Source organism: Perca flavescens, chromosome 5 (assembly GCF_004354835.1).
Source record: "Perca flavescens isolate YP-PL-M2 chromosome 5, PFLA_1.0, whole genome shotgun sequence".
NCBI classification, from domain to species: Eukaryota; Metazoa; Chordata; class Actinopteri; order Perciformes; family Percidae; genus Perca; species Perca flavescens.
The window spans coordinates 9,582,442-9,602,690 of record NC_041335.1 but is presented as its reverse complement, the minus strand read 5'-3'; the positions used below and the strand labels follow the sequence as shown (position 1 = coordinate 9,602,690).

Here is a 20,249-nt window from a genome sequence, read left to right as displayed (position 1 = left end):
ACTGTTAAAACAAACCATTATTTTCTCGAAAAAAAAATAACAAAATTTACTCAAGATACTTCCACATGATAAAGGCTGTCTCTAGCTGATTCAGCTACACAATCCATCACTTGACAATATTCTACACTCTGCATTTTTATTTATGTATTAGTCTGAGTCACCTCCTACTGTGCAATATGTCATTTCTATTCATCCACACCTTACTCATCGGTATATCTGTGTATGTATACTGTAAGTGGTGTTCATAGTGTATATATTACTATCATTATATATAACTCTAATTAAAAAAAAATCTATTTCTTATAATACTTTTTGTATATTTATTCCTATGTCTATTTAATGTGTGTTATTCTGATGTGTGTGGATTTCTCTTTTGAGCTGCTGTAACAAGGGAATTTCCTCACTGTGGGATTAATACATTTCTACATTCTTATCTTATCTTGAATGTCCCAAAAATATCATTAACTCAGCTGATTCAGAACGCTGCTGCTCGAGTCCTCACTAAGACCAAGAAAGTGGATCACATCACCCCAGTTCTGAAGTCTTTGCACTGGCTTCCTGTCCCTCAAAGAATTGATTTCAAAATACGTTTCCTGGTTTATAAATCACTAAACGGTTTGGTGCCAAAATACATTTCTGATCCTCTGCTACACTATGAACCACCCAGACCTCTCCGGTGGTCTGGGACAGGTCTGCTTTCTGTCCCCAGAGTACTAAACATGGAGAAGCAGCATTCAGATTTTGTGCACCACATATCTGGAACAAACTCCCAGAAAACTGCCGGTCCTCTTTTAAATCAAGGCTGAAGACCTTTGTTTTTGATGCTGCCTTTCTTTAAATAATTGTTCATTTATTATACTGCACTGTATCTTTTATTCTCGTATTTTATCTGTTTTGAATTTTTTTATTGTTTTTAACTGCTCTTTAATGTTTTATGTAAATCACTTTGAATTGCCCTGTTGCTGAAATGTGCTTTTACAAATAAAGCTGCCTTGCCTTAACTTGCCTTCAACCAAAAATGAATTTACGGCCTTTTGGCTTTGCATGGCAGAATAGAGGTGATTACCGCTACGCTGTCATTTGAGTGAAATGATTGGTGTCTGATCGTGGTCGACTTCTGAGAACAGCAGGTCAGATGAAATTGACTGTAAGGCACATGGCAGTCGGAGGATATTGTAACCTGTGTTTAATCTCAGATTTTCAAAAAGGAGAATTTTTTACAATCCTTCTAACAGTGACTCTTGTACAACAACATAAATACTGTGCTGGGGGGAAAAAATGAAGAAGAAAAAAAACGAATTAATTAAAAATTAAGCAGTTTTCTTTTTTCTCTCTCTGTAAACATTGAAAAATGCAAATCAAGTCTCCTCAGTTCTCGACAAGACAACAACATCAAAATAACAACAACTGTTCCATCTGGAAGGCTTGGCCGCCTCACTATGCAAATAGTCTCTAATGGGCTCAGAGCGAAATAAAGTCTCTTTTTTTGAATGCCTCCGTTACCTTCTCTTTTCTAATCCATTTAATGTTGGAAGGAGTCAACAGTGCTCAGTTTTAGATCCAGTAGGGGTGGAGCAGAGGGGAGAAGGGACAGAGGGGTAGGGGGTGAGGCTGTGGTGAAGGGCTCCGTCCTATCAGAAGAGGCTGGTCAGTGTGGTCTGTGACGGACTCCGGCACTCGTGGACGTCCATGCCGCCCGGCACCGAGGAGAGCACGGAGGTGACGGTGGGCATGGTGGGGTTGGTCAAGTCTGTCAGGGTGGTGGGGGTGCTGGAGGGGCTCATGGAGGCGTTGGAGATCTCCGAGGCTGGGCCTGATGGCGTGCCGCCCTGCAGCGTGGAGCCGTCGGATGCCTTGTCCACCCCGGTACTCTCTTGCCGCAGCAGGTTCCTCCTGAACTTGGCCCGAGCGTTTTGGAACCAGACCTGTGGGGGAAAAAAATAACAAAATCAATCGTGTTAATCCAGAGGGAATTGATCCACCAAAGTTATCTTAATGGAACTTTCCACCACAGAATTCCACACTTCCATTTACCAGGGATTCTTAAAGAGTCACCCACATTACCCACAGGAATAGATTTCATTTTGTTTTGTAGTGGCTTTGTTTTTCATTTCCAGGTAATTTTTGCATTCTAATATGAACGACACATTGACTTTTAACAGCTTTATTTTTCCTTGAGGAAATGAAAAAAAACACTACTTCTTTTCAATGCAGCTTTTTAAATTAATTTCCTATTTTTTGGATCGTGTGTTCATTTAAATAAGGGGGAAAAGGCGAGAAAACAAAGCAAATATAATCCATTACTAGTTTGGACTTAGGCCGTGTTCAAAGAGCCTGTGTCAGCCGTCAGACGGTCCGGCAAAAACGCAGGTCATTCCATTTATTTTGAGTGGGGGTAGAGTGTTTGGGCTACGGTGGGGGGGTGCCGCAGAGGGGACAAGCGGAAAGTTAAAACCGACTCAACTTTTGGAGAGACGCAACCCCACGTTGCCAATCATGTAACTGGAGATCAGACTTGTCGGTGTGTTTTGAGCTATGGTTTGAGGCGGTGTGAGAATCCCGTACAGGAAACAGGAAACATCACTGCCTTTATCGTTGCCACAAGAAAGGTTTAAAACACTATGGGCTTTCTATCTCTCTCTCCTGTGAAATAATGCTGCCTTTAAGTGCGCTCGGAAACGTTGAGATCTATTAACGATCTGACGGAAAACAGTAACTGTTGAACATAAAGTCTACTTGTACTACATTAGGGGGTTAAAGAACACAACAGGACATCACAAAAATTGGCCGTGGCATCTGGCCCTGCAGATACTGTAGTTTATGTTTTATTTGTCTCCACCATTTGTGGAGCTCACAGCGATGAAAAATTACAGTTAAAAAAATCTGCTGTAGCATCTATTTCTAGAAATAGTGTCCCCCGCTGCTCTAGATAACCCAGACCAGTTTTGACATTAATTATTTCTTTGGGAAAAAAGTAATTCCAATGATAACTGTTCACTGCAAGATCTGTGGATTATCAAGAGTAACCAGGACACGTTTTCAATAAAACATGACATAATCTTTCAGTGCGGTGACTACTGCAAACAAAACTCCACTTACCTCCACTGTTTTGGGGTGGAGGTAGTTTAGTTTATTTGTTTATTTGAGCAGTAACCATTCAGCTCAAAGGGAGTGGGCCGAAGGTAGTGGATATCTCAAAACTTGGACAAATAAATTCCAAAGTATCTACAACGATGGATACTTCTACATAGAGGTAAAAAATATTTTTCTAATCTGGTCTAATTTAGTTGAACCGAGCCTTTAAAAACCTCACCAACTCACAAATACCACAACCCTTCCGACATTGCTTAATACTTGAACTGACCTTGGCTGCGTTTTTGCATATTTAAGTCCAGTAACTACAATCATTTAGGCAAAGCTGCCCACCATTTTCTCAAGCATGCTGTTAGATTTGCTTCCTTCTGGTCTTTGGTTTCAGTCCATTCCCATTTTCCAGATTCAATTCCATTTTTCACAATATACACACGGCACATCATGTCTGCTTTTATTCTAGGTGATATGGTAATAGAGTGCAAGGTTTCTAACCCAGGCCTTACGTACAACTGCATCACCACACAACATTAGCCTAAGAAAAGTGATACATGCAGACATGTGCAGATGCACACCTACTGTATCTCAAGCATGCTTCAGTGGACACCTACTGCCCAAAAGGTGTCAACAACACCTTCAGCAATCTCAGATTCTATGGTTTGTGTCGGGGAGTGTTTAGCTGAGAGGTAGTCTCACATTGCCAGACCTTCCTCCACCAGCGCTGCGGAGGAAGGTCTGGCTTGTCCATACAACATTGAAGCATAGGAGAAAAATGTGCTCTGGTTTATTGGCATTTAATTTAAACCAATCACAAGCTTAGCGCCTGAGGCAGCTCAGTGCCTATGCAAAATAGGCACAGGAAGGAACTTGTTTTGGTGGAACATGTACACACAGGGAGGCAAGCTCTGGAATTAAAATGGTTTAATATAATTTGATTGTCGGTTCTAGCTCGGAGGATGTTCCCGAAATTGACCGGCGTTGAAAATGCCAATACAAAGAAAAAGGTGATGGACATCCTGCAAAAAATGAGGGGCATCCGGCGGAATTTTTGGCGATTGTATATTAAAAATGGCTCAAATGGCATGTGAATGTGTTATGTAATGTCACACATGGAATTACCACCCACATCTGTATCAACTCTAAGAAGCATTTTAGCATATTTTAGCTGATTGTTTTGGTTTTCTGTCCCTCAACTGTTTTGGTTCAGTCTCATGACTCTTATCAGGGTCGTTTTCAGCAAAAAAGTTTCAAAAAATCCATTGTACACTACCTGTCCAGCACCAAACAACAGCCAGACACAGTTAGAGACTTATAGCTGCCAACACTGCTGTTTTTCCCGGGTTTCTCCTGTTTTTTAGCCCTATCTCCCAGACCCCTCCCGGTTTGTTATTTCTCCCGGGAAACTCACGTAATTTGCATGGCCCAAACTCCTTTATACATAATCAGACCAATATGTTTGTCTAATGTTGACCAGTTGCCAGATCTTGTATGAAACGCATCCTAATCACACAATCCACACCTATACAATTTTCAATCCGTTTGTCACCTCAACCTGGCAACCCATAACTAGTTGCGCAGTTGCTCTTTGCGCAAGCTTCGTGGAAAGTTCAGAGAAATCGAAATATAGCTGTAAATTTCAACAGTGTTGGGCGCAACAATTGACATGCATCTTACTTAGTCATATCGACAACCTCCACGCTTTTTGTAAGGTGTGTCGCATTTATATTAATGTGGCGCACGCCAGGGAAAATGACATTACCCAGCACATTAAAACACAGCGGCACCATCGCGCAGAAGAAACACATAAGGGCACATGGGCGATTTCATCCTTCATTATGAAAGAACAGACAGAGGCAGAAAACGTGAAGCAAGCTGAACTCAAGATGGCAATGTTGGTAGCACAGACTTACAGTACACTTAACAGTAACCCCCTTCCTGGTCGCGCCGCCATGCCCCCGCACAAATCCTCCGGATTTTGAAAAACAAATGTTGGCAGGTATGTAGAGACTAATTTTAATTTACGTTGGTGGGGACCAAAACAGAGCAAAAGGCAAACCATTACCAGGAACACTACTTTTTTTTTAAATGCTATTGTTGCTCTGTATATGCTAGATGTGTAAATAACCAACTGTTTGCCCACGCATTAGCAAAATAAATGTTATAAGACTAAAATATGTAAAGTGTGTACCTTGAGCTCTGCCTTTAAGTTGCCAAAACATGTGCCAGATCATGTGCCAAAATCTAACCAAACCTTAACCCAATCTGTAACACATGAGGAAACTTTGTAACAGTTTTGGAAGGCACAGAAAAAGTATGTCATCCTGCTGATAGGGACGTCAGATCAGAAAACGCTCATATATTTAAAAGGCAATGAGATACTACGTATATTGTTGTTTAGTTTTCAGGACTTGAGAAAGGTTGCTGAAAAAGGGCTAAAATATGTATAGTTGTTATAATCTACAACACGTTTTGATGTGGCAAAACCCCAAGCAGCCGGCACACACCCCTCCTTCCATTTGCTATTAGTTAAGAGGACACAGCAGTGAGCATCTCCTTGTCTGTTACGAGTCTGTTTGCAGATGTTCAGACTGGAGTCAAGGATAAAATAACACTTAAAAACACAACGCTAGGGCGTTCTTCTACTGTGTACAAAAGATCATAAAATCATTGACTTTTTATGGCTAGTCATAGAGAATAAAAGCCAGTGGTAGCCACAGAAAAAAAAAAAAAAAAAAAAAAAAAAAAACTTTTATCTTTGCACATGAAAATAGAGAGCCTTGGCCTTGGCTACAGTGTGTATAGCCATAAAAGCAGCTATGATTTCAGTCATTATTCTCATATTTGCAATGGTAATTAAATAAATGGCTTCTTCCTTATTTTACTGAGGACACTTTGTAGTAGGGTTAGGGTAAGGTTTAGCCCTACTGTTAATTTATTTTCATTTTGTAATTACATTTTCTCTTTGCACTTCATCTTAGCTCTCGTTTTCAATAATAAAAAGCAGCATTTGCGATGTGGCGAGTCTGTGCTGAGCCGAGTGTTGGAGCGTGTTAGTGCTGGAATCATGACGGAGCCATGGGAAACAGGCGGAGGGGAGAAGCACTTCAGCTGGAATAACAGGCATGAAAACTCCAACGCATCAAAGCAAAACGACTGCTTTGTTTTCTGCAAGCGTTAATTAAAGCAGCGGGATGATTTTTTTTTTTTTCTTCTTCTTCCTTCTCAGAAAGAAATTTGATTCAGAAAACCTTTTTGTCTCATTTTTCTTCTTCTCAGTCCCCCAGATAATATGCTGTCGTCTTTTGTGGAAATCAAACGCTCTGTTGTGCTTCCTCTTTCTTGGTGTGTACTACAAAGCTTTTTTTGTTTTTCATCCCTCAGTCTTCACCGTTAACATCATATCGTCCATTGAAATAGATTTCATTTTGTTTTGTAGTGGTTTTGTTTTTCATTTCCAGGTAATTTTTGCATTCTAATATGAACGAAACATTGACTTTTAACAGCTTTATTTTTCCTTGAGGAAATGAAAAAATGCAGCTTTTTAAATTAATTTCCTATTTTTTGGATTGTGTGTTCATTTAAATAAGGGGGAAAAGGCGAGAAAACAAAGCAAATATAATCCATTTCTGGTTTTGTTCAGCTTCACTGTCAATTTCACTGGACTGAATAACAGCACTATCTTCAAATAAAGCAGCTGATTTGGCTTCTTTCAGGAAAACCTCACTTCATATATTTTACAATTGGAAGCAGTTTGATTTGCATTGGAAACATGTGACATTCCTTCACCCCTGTTGGCATTTGTCTCCCTTTCCCCTGAGTAAAGGAAAGCACGCTCTCATCTGAAGTGAAAGGCTGTTGTGGTTACCTGTAGGGGTGTGACGATACATTAATCCGGATCGATATATCGATTCAAAGATCCACGATCCAGTATTATCGATGCAAAGCAAAAATATCGATACATGCCGTCTGTAAGAGTCCCACCTTATATTTATGCTTTTTGTTTTTTGTTCATTTAAACGCCTGGAAGAGCTGAGTTATAAAACTGACAAATCATATTTAGTTTCTTTTTTGAGTTGATATAAATGTCACTGTGTTAAATTTGGCATATGGTATTGTCTTGTATCGATCGCAGGTTCCTGAATCGAACTGAATTGACATTGTAAGGTGACAGACATTAACCATTGTGTTGTACTCGGGTCTAATTTAATCCGTTTTCAAAAGAATTTTTGTATATATGGTTTAAAATATGGTTTTCTTGGAACCAAAATGCCCAAAAATAACATGGATGCATGGATGTATGTTGTATGAAAAACTTTTTAAAATGGTTTCAAAACAGTATCCTGACTAAACTTTGATATAAACCAGTTGGTGAACCACTCACCATCCTCTGATCTTAACTATCAGTCAAAATAATTCATAGTTTCTGCTTTTTGAACTTATAAATTAGGTTAATTGACCATGAATAAAAAAAAAGTGTTGAAAAAAGTAACAAAAACGTGTTAAGAAAAAGTGTCAAAAGCATAGAAAAAAGCAACAAAACCACAATTTTGACCCAGAAGGACAACAAGATCATGGTGGATGGGAAAACAACACACATCGTGTCGTCCAACGGATCAACATAATATCGTATGGTGATGAAGCTTACACTCCTACCTGTAAGACCCGCTTGGTGAGGCCCGTCTTCTGGGCGAGTTGTTTGAGGTCCTTGGCGTCCGGGTTGTGGTTGATGGCGAAGTAGGACTTCATGGTCCTCAGCTGGTGGTGCTTGAAGGACGTGCGCATGCGCTTGGTCTTCTGACTGGAGCTGTACTGGGAGTCCCGGTCCATGGACTCGCCATCGTTCTCGTTACAGCTCAGCGCTGCAGGTCAATGGGGAACAGGAGAGAAGAGCCCGGTTAGACAGAGGGAACTCGGATCCAAGCGCTAATGTCAGAGACGTTATGTAACTTAGTTTTTTTGTTTTGTTTATTAGCACGTTGGTGACATGAATATATATTAGGGGTGGGGGGCCAGAGGTACACAGGTGTTTGGCAAAGGGGAAAGCAAACAGCTTTTTTACCGTGTCAGTGTGGTGTGTCAGTGGTATCATTTGATTTGTGTTTTATGGAAAGATGAATGAAACTTAACCTGAGCTGAAATGGACTATACTTAATAATACCTGTGCTATAGCGAGCATGCACTGTCATTTAATAAATGGGTCGCCGCACTGAAAGATATGTAATGTATTGGACATTGGTTTATTGGTAGCCCGCCGAGCAAGTTCTCCCTTTCTCGCGCCACATTGGCCTAATGTAGGTCTGGTTAAAAGACTCTACAACTAATCACCATCATTTAGATCTGTTTAGTCCTTCACTTCTGATTGAACAGTGTAGAACAGGCCATCTTCAACATTTGTTTTAAGCCAAGGACCCCTTAACTGAAATAGAGATGGAGCAAGCTATATTGTATCAAATTAAACTGCATATTAAACCGGACCTACAATAACGTGTAAGGCGGCCTAAAGCCTTTATACCTTTTTGGAGCATAGAATACTAAGCTATTAAAATAATAATTGTTAGCATGACTTATTTATATTTATATTTTATTAAAATCACGTTTTAATGTTAAACATACATGAATCTGATGGTGAATGGATGGCTGCCTTATTGACTACATTACTTACGGGCCAGTAAGACCTTCATTAATGTTGTCTTTTCACACATAGATGATGGATGTTTACTAATAATATGTTGGATTCATGTTCAGACATTTTACTTTTTGTAAAAATAATAATTTGGTGGACCGCCTGCAGAAACTCTGAGAACCCCCTAGGGGTCCCGGACCCCCTGTTGAAGGTCTCTGCTGTAGGTGTTTTCTTCGTTTTCTAAACCCATTTTAGTTTTTTTAGATTTATTTTTTTTTGGGGGGGGGCCTCTAGCCAGTAAGAGCGTGCGCCCCATGTAGGCTGAGTCCTTGGCAGCGGCCCGGGTTCGAATCCAACCTGCGGCCCTTTGCTGTGTGTCATCCCCTCTCTTTCTCTCCCCCTTTCCTATGTATCCACTGTCACTATCGAATAAAGGGAAAAGCCCTTTATAAAGGCATTTGAGGCCTTTATTACATAGGACAGCTGAAGACAGGAAAGGGGGAGAGAGAGAGAGAGAGAGAGAGAGAGAGAGAGAGAGAGAGAGAGAGAGAGAGAAGAGAGAGAGCGAGAGAGGGAATGACATGCATGCAAAGGGCCGCAGGTCAGAATTGAACCTGCGGCCGCTGTGTCAAGTTTGGAGCCTCTGTAGATGGGGCGCACACTCAACCAGGTGAGGTCCCCAAGTGCCCCATGACCCCATTTTTAAGTCCCATAATTCTCATGGCCCAAGTAATCAGAACACAGACGCAGCTCCAAATGCATTATATGCATTTCAAAACTAGTGAGTATGCTTGATAATATACCATGAAAAAATAATCAATTAATCTCCCAAGAAAATCAATAAAATAGTCCAAAAACTATCATGCGACACCTCATGGTGTTGCTTATATTAACTATATATTGAGCGAGAAAGGTATAGGCAATGCAAATACTGAGGTGCAATATATCGAATGTGGAATTTAAAGAGGGAAAAAAATCCAATAGAAAGAAAAAGAAAGAAAGAAAGAAAGAAAGAAAGAAAGAAAGAAAGAAAGAAAGAAAGAAAGAAAAAAAAGAAAAATCATGTTTAAGGATATTGTGGCTGCAATGTTCTTGTTAAAAGGATTTTTTTGTTATTGTACATCTTGCTTTGTCAACATAAAACATGTAATTTCAATCTCCATTCCCTTTCTTCATCTCAATCTATAAAATCTATCTGATTATGATTTTCTGACCTGACAGCTGTTTCCTCCAGCTGCACCTCATCTGTCTGTCTGCCTGTCTGTCTGTCGGCCTGCCTGCCTGCCTGCCTGCCTGTCTGTGTGTCTGCCTGTCTGTCTGTCTGTCTGTCTGTCTGTCTGTCAGCCTGCCTTTCTGTCTGTCTGTATGCCTGCCTGCCTGCCTGCCTGCCTGTCTGTCTGTCTGTCTGTCTGTCTGTCTACATGTCTTATCTATCCAGGGAGGAGGTGCTAGCCTGGCTTCAGCACACACACACACACACACACACACACTCACACACACACACACACACACACACACACACACAAAACAACAACAACACACATGTATGTGTCCCAGTCTGCAAATTTCTTGGCAATATCCAAAGTGTTGCTGCATGCATAACAGTTCGTGTTCAATATCAGAACGCAAATGATGAATATGAAGTGAGTGAAAACCATCAGAATAACACTTCACTTAATTAGCCTATACACACCAGGCTGAACAAATGCTGCTTTCTGGCCAAAGCATATGCGTTTTGAACAAAAAGCAGCCTGTTTTCCTGCTCGTCTCGCGGTCCTCACACTGAACTGTCTTATTCACGGCGCTGAAAGCGTCTGAGAGCTGCAGGCGGCTGCAGCTCGCCACATGTTCTCATGTCAGAGCTCAGGTGAAGCTTTTTCATGTTGTTTCTGGCTGGAAACAGAAGAGGGCGCACTGTCTCTACACTCTCCGTCTGATTCTGTTTCCAGCAATTAAGTCCTTCAGCAATATGTGAAACAAAGTAGCTGAACCTGTATCATCAGTTCCAACGGTTTAAAGAAACGACAACGTAACATTAAAAGCGGCAGCATCTTAAAATGACTAATGCTTCCTCTTTCAAAGAAGAATCACTCGATTCCAGGCGGGAAATAAAAAAGGAAAGAAGCCAATTTGCCTCGGAAACTATAGTAGGAAGGAATATAATGAATTCACTTGTTGCAGCCTTTTTTTTTTTTAAACTTAACCGACTGTGAAGAAGTTTAGAAATATGAGAATCCACTGAACTGACTCCTTTGTTTAGTCTGTAATCAACTTTCTTTTTTATGTGAACAATTGGGAAAATGAATTACAAGGTATGAAGGCAAAGCATCAAAAAATATGTGATAGTTGTCGCACCAAAGATCTTGTATTTTCCCTGCTCTCCGTTCCAGTGAATAACTCATCACATCACATTCATCTCGCTGGTACACACTCTGATTGACCCATACAAAAAGGTTTCAGTAATGTGTGTGTGTGTGTGTGTGTGTGTGTTTGTGTGTAAGGAGGGGGGGTCTCTGTAGATGTCTATGGAGTCTGACAAGTGGATACGGGCGAAAGCAAAAGCCAGAACATCAAAAAAACTTTCTTTCTTTTTCATAACAGGTTGACTAAACTGAAACATGACTACAAACCACCAACAACTCAAAGTGATGCAAGATTGTCATGTAGAAAAATCTCTACTGCATGCAATTTATGATATTATAATATATTGTTAGACAGCTGCAGCTCACTGGCCTGATGACATCTATACGAAGCTGTTTGAAAAGTCCCCATCCACATATCTGACACACTGGAGCTGAAAGCTGTTTGCAATAAATGTGACTAGGCCTGATTTTACTAATGTTAGAGGCCTGACTTAATTGACAAACCCTCCCACCGTAAATCACTTCTTTTTTTTTTCTTCTTTTTTTTCGCCCATTTGACATTGTATTACACTTCTCTTGTCTCTAAGATTTTTTTTGTCCTGCCTGACCCAATACTTGGCCTGGGTGCTTTTCTCTTTGTGTAGTAGTTGGTATTCAGGCTTATTCATGCACATTATTTGGCCTCAACATGAACATGCTGCTGTTGTTTCTGACAAAGTGTTAGCTCAATACAAAAAAAGAACATATAGCCTATATATCTATACAGTTATGACAAAACCATTAAAAACACAACTAACTTCCAGCAGGGAGATTACAAGACATTTAAGAAGAAGAAGAAAAATCTAAGCAATGCAATAAAAAAACTTGATATTTAGCAAAATACGTCTCTTTAGGGATGCTAAATACAGGCTATATTATAGTGACACCACGTTTATAACTAGGCCTACCGTTAGTTCAGTGTGGTAAAGTTATGATACGCTCATTATAAACTCCCTACAGTAATATTAGGAATATGAAACCGCAGGGAATAGGGGGAAAAAAAGAAAACAAAGTTTCCTATAATAAAGACATTACCGAGAAGAGCACAGACACAATATAAGCCCCTATAGGAATGTTACAAAGATGTTTCAGTAATGAAGCCTGTCGGTCCTAATCAGCCCGTAGTCACGCTGAGTGAATACATTTTTAACTTAAAAAAAACGCTTTTTTTCCCTACGTTTTAGATGTAAAATCGTTTTTTTTCTTCTTCTTGTTAGGTAAAATCAGCATCAAACCAGGATAAAAGCACGAAATATAGCTACATTAATTATATATAGGCCTATTCTATAAAGGCTCTATTGCTTTTTCTTAACCCTGCACACATATTATTAACCACAACACCCTTATAGGTCAATAGGTGACCATCCTTGTTTTTGAAAACTTTTTTTCTACGTCTTAGATCTAAAATCGGTAATTTTATGTTTTTAAGTAGGTAAAATCAGTATCAAACCAGGATAAAGCACAACATATAGCTACATTCATTAGGCCTATTATATAAAAAGCTCTATGGCTTGCTCCTAACCCTGCAGACTTTTTTTATTACCCTCAACACCCTATAGGACAGTAGGTGGTGATCCTAGATTTTGAAAGTTGTTTCTTACCTGCGTTATAAGCTGCCAGCTCGGCCCCCGGCCCGGGGCTTTTCCTCTTCCTGGGCCGGCCTTTCTGCACTGTGCCCACGCCGTTGAAGTAGGATAGTCCGAGCGTGTTGGCCGGGCCCAGGCCTTTGTGCGGGACAACGTCCGCGTGGTTAAAATGTGTCTGATATTCTCCCTGGATGAGAGTCTCAAAGTGCAGCCGGCAGTACACCAGACTGTCCTTCATGCCAAAGTGGTCCCCGGTGGTGAGCATCTTGCTGCAGCTCGTGCACGTGAAGCAGTTGAGGTGGTAGACCAGGTCCCGGGCCCGCATCACCATCTCCGACGCGGAGATCCCCAGGTGGCACCGAGCGCATCTCTGCACCGAAAATCTTCTGCGGACAACACAGAAACCTCATCAGCGGCTGGACATGTGTGCGCAGTGGGCAGGCTGAAATATAACCTACACGGTCTGGGACGTCTTCTTGTGTGCACTGGGTGGAATGTAACTAAGTACTGTACTTAAGTCCAAATGTTGAGGTACTTGTTCTTTACTCGGGTCTACTTTATTGCACTTTTTACTCCACTACATTCATCTGACAGCTAAAAAAAAATGAAGATTTCTGCACACGAAACACATGTAGGCCTAGTTTATCAAATCTGGTGTTTTATTATGAATGGAACTAGCCAACAATATAACGGCCTACAAGTCCAGCTGAAATGATTGGACCATCAAACTCACAACTGTGTGGAATTAGGATCCTTTCCAGTTTCTAAAAATGGGAAGATTTTTCTACATCGAGTACTTTTTACTTTCGCTGCTTTTCAGTGCATTTCCCCGATGATGCTCACATAACACTTTAACTTAATTAGCATTTCCAATGCATGACTTTTACTTGTGTTACTTTGTGCTATCAGTACTTTTACTTTCCCTGCGCACTAATGGCAGACGTCATCACTACGTGGCGGTATTGGAGTTTAATGGGATATGGATATTATGCCGATGGTTGAGAGTTCAAACAAAAGCTGACATGGAAATTGTTGTTATTTTTCCACGTTTATAAGTTAAGAATAATGTGCAGCCGATGTTTTCCCAGAGCTTCCCTGTGCGTGATTGGGTGGGGGTAGTGAGGAGGGGGGGGGGGTGGGGGTGGGGGTGGGGGAGAGTGGGGGACTGGGGGCTGTTACTAAAAGTAGCTATTTCATTATCTCTGGGTTTTCAGTGGAGAGTGTTATAGCAGCACAGACATTATGGGATGGATCCTTGCTGTCAATATAGGCTCTCCACTTTGCTGAGAGAAACACGTGAATTACAGGCTAATGATGGGACTATCTGGCTAAAATAGAGGCCCAGATTGGTATTTATTATTATAGTGAAATTGGCACAAAATATCAGCTGTCATCAGTGCAAAAATGTCAGCATATCAGTTTTACCAAACCCATATTATTAGGACAGAAGATGTGAGAAAGAAAAACATGTATAACCCTTGCTAACTTTTTTTTTTTGAAACAAATGAAGAAAATCTGAAAACATTTTTTTTAAATATTCCATCCGTGGTCATATGTTAAAAAAAAAAAGAGTATCTTCCCCAGCCACATTTACCATATTTTGAAACACACATTTAGTTCCATGAATCCTAAATATTGCCTACACAAGAGGATTAGGGCCACATGTGAAAAAAAAAAAAAAATCATTTGAATTGTGAGAATACAGTCGCAATCTCCTCTAAATTCTGATTTTTAAACTCAGAACTCAAATACATGTTGTCACATGTTCTGTATGCCTAAAGTCCGAATTGTGAGATTAAAGTCAGAAATCCGAGGGTGAAAAAAAGCCATAATTCTGAGAATAAAGTGACATTTTTCACGTGTGACCCTAAGACTTTAAAGTTGGAGGGGGGTCTGAATTCTGAGAATAAAGTGAGAATTCTTTTATTCTCACAATTCGGACTTTACACTCAGAACTCAAATACATTTTACACGTGTCCCTACACGTGACTTCAAAGTTTAAAGTCAGAATTGTGAGAATAAAAAAATAACATTTAGAGTCATACTGGAGGAAAAGTACCATTTTTCACATGCGTCTCTAAGACCTAAAAGTCATAAATCTGGGTGAAAAAACGTCAGAATTCTAAGGATTTTTTTCGTATTGGCCCTAATCCTCTTCCCTAGCCTGCTGTCCCTTAATGGTGCACGGTGCACGGGGCTGGCCTGTGCACGCGCTCCTACCTGTAGTAGTCCTCCTTGCAGTAGATGCTGCCGTCCTTGCTGAAGCAGGTGAGCTCCGACTCCAGGTTGAGTTTGCACTCGCAGCACTTGAGGCAGCGCATGTGCCACTGTTTGTCCACGGCCAGCAGGTAGTAGCGGTCCGCGATCTTCCGGCCGCAGCCGGCGCACAGAGCCACGCGCTCGCTCGCCATACACGGCATGGACTGCGAGGTCAGCACGGAGACACAGAGTCAGGACAGGATGGGAGGATTGGAAGAAGAAGAAGAAAAAAAAAAAAAATAAGACTCAGTGCAACGACTCTATATGACATCCTGATGGCCTAACATGAAGTCATGCTAACATGGGAATAAAGAAGAAATGAAATAATGTTAACATCCAAGGAAGTCAGAGACGAGTCTGTTCGCTGTATATCTTCAAGAGAGTATCCTCGGATACAGCCTCGCTAAACAGGGGCCTCGGCCACAACTCACATACATATTAGAAATATTATAAAGACATGTTGTAGGACTTTTAAAAAAAAAAAGTATTTTCCTCTCAACAACCTTGACAAAAGGCCTACCAGACATATATCATATAAAGATATTAAATTAAATCCAGTAGGGGCACTCAAATTCCTAAAATGTAAGAAATTAAAAACATCACAGGAATATTCTTTGTTACAGTTAATTCAATTGTAGGCTAAAAATATTATCTAAAGGTTGTTTATATATATATGAACAACCTTTGTTTTATATATATATAAAAACAACCTTTAGATAATATTTTTAGCCTACATATATATATATATATATATATATATATATATATATATATATATATATATATATATATATATATATATATAAATGACTCTGCTGCCACAAGAGACGTTTATAATAATTCTGGCATTGCCACCATACAGCAGCAGATTAAAAGAAAACAAAAAGGCAAAGTCAAGTCACTTTACATAATGTTAGGATCTAGGAGAACCATTTGCACGCTGTGTTATGGAAATAATATTGTTATTATTGGACCATGAGTGATATCTGAGCTGTTAATTCCCCCCCTTAAGATAATAACAATGTTGATTAAAAGTAGTCCTACAATAACACACACACACACACACACAGGTTTATAGCACAAGGCTGTCATTAAATGTTAGTTTCCAGAGGGCCGGCGAAATAGACACATGCACGCGTGCACGCGCGCACACGCATTCCCTCCAGAAAATAATTTTCCAAACGGAGATGGAAGCTGAATTCAAAATTCAGATTTTTTTTTTTTCTTTCTCCATCTCACATGCTCTCGTTTCCTTCTCACTGCAGCGCATCTAAGAACGATTACAGAACTTTCGGATCGCCGTGGCATAAGCATTTGTTATTGAATCAGAGCCTGATGGTGTTTACAAAATGGAGCGAACCAATGAAAAATAAAAGAATCCAACTGTGCTTGTCGTTTTATTTTTAAATTATTTATTTTTCCTTCGAATTAGAATAAAAACGTCCAACTGGGTTTTGCTGTCAGTGTTTGTGCTAAGATTTGCCTGTCCATAAAAAAATATCTTTAATTTTTTGGGGGGGTTTGTGAAACACTGATTATAGGCGCTGTGCTGTCCATGTGTTGTGAACGCATCATATAAAAGGCACATTTAAATAGGCTTTAACGAATTGCAGGGTTTTAAAACAAATGACTAAAGGTAATCTTTTTTTTTTTTTTTTTTTGGTAACAATTGTGTGGCTCAGTTTAGTTGAAGCTTTGCTGGCACTAAAAGAAGTTTTAGAATGAAATCACAATGTCAGGGCCCTTCTTTTTTGGAGGAAGTTTGAGAGGCGTTTAAAAAGGCAAAAACCAAAAAAAAAATAACAGTAGACTGAAATTTGTTGGGACAGTTTTCCCCAGTGTGAATTGAAAGTAAAAAAAAATATATATATCTATATATATATTTTTTTTTAAATAATACGCGTTCAGAAGTGAAATAAAGCGCTTGGAGCTGTGAGAGTGCAGCCGCTGTCACATGTTTTCCAGGCTGCCATGCTGCCATGCTGCCTGCGCTAACCAGCCTAACAGGGGCCAAATGAATCTCTCCTACCGTCTCTGATTCCCCCATATCGATGGCCGAGCTGATGGCTGCTGACTCGCTCTTTCCTCTCCGGTCCATTTCTTCCACCACACCGTGCACGTCGCCTCCAGGGAGGCCATGGAATAGCATCGTTGCCGCAGAGGGGAGGATATTATAACTGTTCTCTTCGGATCTGCAAGCCAAGATGTCCATGAGAGGCAAAACCCTGCGCAATAACGCCACTCAAAACACTCGCTTTTTTTATTTAAAAAAAAAAAAGAAGGTTTTTTTTTCTTTTTTCTTTCTTGCCGTGACAAGTGAAAAATCCAGATCAGGGGAGGAAAAAATATGAGGGGAAAATTGGACACGTGTTCTCCACACTACGTCTCATCTGCCAATGGAAACCGTCATCCGAATCTCTGCAGCTCTCATTATTAATAAGCTATGATTAATTCATAAAGAACCGCGGCGATTTCTCTTCTCTTTTTCTGGAAATCGAATGTGTCTCTCGGTCTCGGGTAGGATGTTATTTCTGTCTTACCACCAATTTCTCTCTCTATACTTTCTTTTCCATTCACGGTGAATAAACATACCAACTATGGAAGCCCCGCTGCATGGGTCTCTCAGCACCGATGCCTCCTCCTCGCCGGGAGTAAAAATGTTTCAGGATTTCGACAGTCTGCAAGTCATTGGCCAAATTCTCCCCCTTTTTTTTTCTTTCTTTCTTTCTGCAAAACAATAAGTAGGCCTAACTGTGTACAACTGGCACTGCCAAAAGCCGGGCAGCAGCAGCAGCCTTCTAACGCATCACACAGTCAGAACGAAAAAAAAAAAAAAAAAAAAAAAAGATATGTCCAAAAAAAGCTGACAGGGAGCCTGTGAGAAAGGCTTCCTCCCCTTCCTCCAGGTTCAACAGTCCAAGTTGATGCTTGCAGCAGCAGCAGATTTGTGTCGCTCAAACTACTTTTGCTTTTGCAGATATATATATATATATATCTAGAGAGAGAGAAAAAAATAGAAAACACCTTTTGCTTTATAGAATCCCGCTGGCGGTTCTGGGAGAAGCCGTTTTTCCTTTACGGTAGTCGGTTTGGTTAATGTTTTGTCGTTTGCCAAGAAGGCTGCATACATGTGCGTAACAGCAGAAGAGGAGGAGTTGGCTCTTTTTTTTTTTTACGTTGACTGATGATAGGCGAGTGTTTGCTGGCCCCCCAAAAACCGCCGTGCCTCCTTCTCAGGTCCCGGTTGGACTCTCCGCTCCTTATCAACGGGGCCCTGTTGCGTCACGACGCACCATTTATGTTCATTGGCTGTTCCGCCGCCACCGAACTGCTTTGGCTGTACTTTTTAAACCGAGCGGTCTGGGGGAGGGGTGGAAAGCAGCAGCGCCTCTGCCTCCGTTACGCGCGGACCACCGGCCAACCTTTCTCTGTCCGTCTGTGTGTCCGGGGCGGCAGTTTGGAAGGTCCGATTTTCAAAGAGAGAGAGAAGATGAGACGGGGGCAAGAAGAGAGTTTCAGTCTTCGGAGGTGTTGGAGCTGTCTTGCCTTGTGCGCACTGAGGGGAGTCTGCTGGGACTTTTAACCCAGGCGACGCACAGAGCGACTTCCACACTGTTGCTGCTCACAGGCTCTCCATGGCCCCGGGAGGCTGTACACAGAACCTGCGGGGCTGCAAAAACTCCATCAGGTCTCCCAAAATCAGCCATAAAAGAAAGAACCACACAACGTTTCATTTAAAAAAAAAAAATTCTTTTTAATGTATTTTTTTTTGTTTGTATTGTTATAAATAAAAAAAAAAGACAAACAATACAAACACGCAAACAACCCATGTTGTTTCAGCTCTCCAAAACTGTTTCCAAAACATGTCATTTCACATGTTCACATTTGACCTACATTGCATTAAAATGTTAATCGGGCAAATTCCAACTCAGAACTCACATGACGTGCTTTATTTTGCTAAAATAATAACGTGTGGCGAGATCGAAAAGGCAAGGCCCCTAAAAATGTCACCTTGCACTGCCAATGGCACCTTTCTCCAGAGATGTTGAAATCAAATCAAGGAAACAAAATATATCAAGCTCCAACAATGACTAGAGAGCATTGTGTTGATGGAGCAGAAAGTGTGTTTAAACACATCATTAGAGGGATTGTTCGACCTAGTGTCAATGCGTAAAAATCATCCTGGCGTCACTGGGTGTCATCTCTACATTTTAGCATAATTTATCCTATTTTAATTTTTTTTTTTTTTTGAATTCCTCCCCTAGAAAGGGCTCCATCCTCTGAACTCCCCTGTGTGATTTGATGTCATGTGTAACCCAGCGGCTTCAGACTATCTGTATGTAATATCTGTGTGTGTGTGTGTGTGTGTGTGTGTGTGTGTGTCCAGCACAGACCGAGCGAGCCGTTTGGCTCAGCAGCGCACATGAGGCTGAGGCTGATCCCGGATCCGCTCTTCCTAATTAGCTCTGTGCTCTTAATTGGGAGGGGGAAAGTGGACTTTGTCATCAGAGGACGTGTTCGAATTTGTTGTTTGAAACTGAAGTCAATTCAAGTAGTTAAATGATTATAACCGAAATCCATCCAGCCATTCAACCTCCGGACTTTTATGTCTGTTTTTCTGTTTTTTTCAGTATATATATATATATATATATATGTTAGATACAGATGTATGCGCTTATACAATATCAGAATTAATTTGTCTGTTTTCTCGATATTTCGAATTTCTTTTTTTCTCTCTCTCTCACACTTCGTTCAAAAATACCTGTCCTGCCCCCTCCCGCAAATAACAGCTCGCGTTTAGGCTATTGTGAAGTTTTATAGCACAAATATGATGTTAAGCTCCTAAATCCTTATGCAAATCAGCTCCTCTGTAATACCCTTAATTGAATACATGCATATTTATCATCTGCGTTTTCTATCTACTATAAGGCTGGGTTTATACATTAAACATAGCGGCAGCCGGCATGTCTGCGGGCGTGTATGAAATATGATATTAGGTGGTAGTGTAAGATTTAGGAAAAAAAATATCAGTTTGTATGTATTTGTATCAGAAGAGCCACACTGGTTTGTTCCCTCTGATTTGATTTAAATCGCTTATGAGGAAGAAGAACACGTTTACACAGAATTTAGAGATGATTTATGTAAATGTAGGCCGAGATCTAGGGCTATATGTTGGACTACTCTCAGTAATGTGTGTTCACAATATTCACAGAAGAGGAGGAGAAAACTCACAGTATGATAATTAACAACCGTATCAAGCTTGTTAAGGCAGAGCTGCGCTGGGTGAAA

The 20,249-nt window shown here is 40.6% G+C and overlaps 1 protein-coding gene across 1 annotated transcript; it reads right to left on the bottom strand.

Annotated features, from left to right (window-relative positions):
• Positions 1 to 1,239: 1,239 nt before the first annotated feature.
• Positions 1,240 to 17,184, bottom strand: lhx2b (LIM homeobox 2b). Its single transcript, XM_028578604.1, has 5 exons — positions 16,990 to 17,184; positions 14,922 to 15,124; positions 12,717 to 13,087; positions 7,744 to 7,949; positions 1,240 to 1,925 (listed from the first exon to the last, which is right to left on the bottom strand). Exons 1-5 carry the CDS (start codon positions 17,170 to 17,172, stop codon positions 1,635 to 1,637), a joined length of 1,254 nt encoding a protein of 417 aa, XP_028434405.1. The 5' UTR covers positions 17,173 to 17,184; the 3' UTR covers positions 1,240 to 1,634.
• Positions 17,185 to 20,249: the final 3,065 nt, after the last annotated feature.

Bases quoted from the DNA above. Each gene is read 5' to 3' on its own strand.
- lhx2b (XM_028578604.1), bottom strand. From the start codon at position 17,172: ATGGACATCTTGGCTTGCAGATCCGAAGAGAACAGTTATAATATCCTC. The intron at 15,125-16,989 runs GTAGGAGAGATT...CTGACCTCGCAG, and splicing joins ATATGGGGGAATCAGAGACG to TCCATGCCGTGTATGGCGAG. The intron at 13,088-14,921 runs GTAGGAGCGCGT...TGTTGTCCGCAG, and splicing joins TGCAAGGAGGACTACTACAG to AAGATTTTCGGTGCAGAGAT.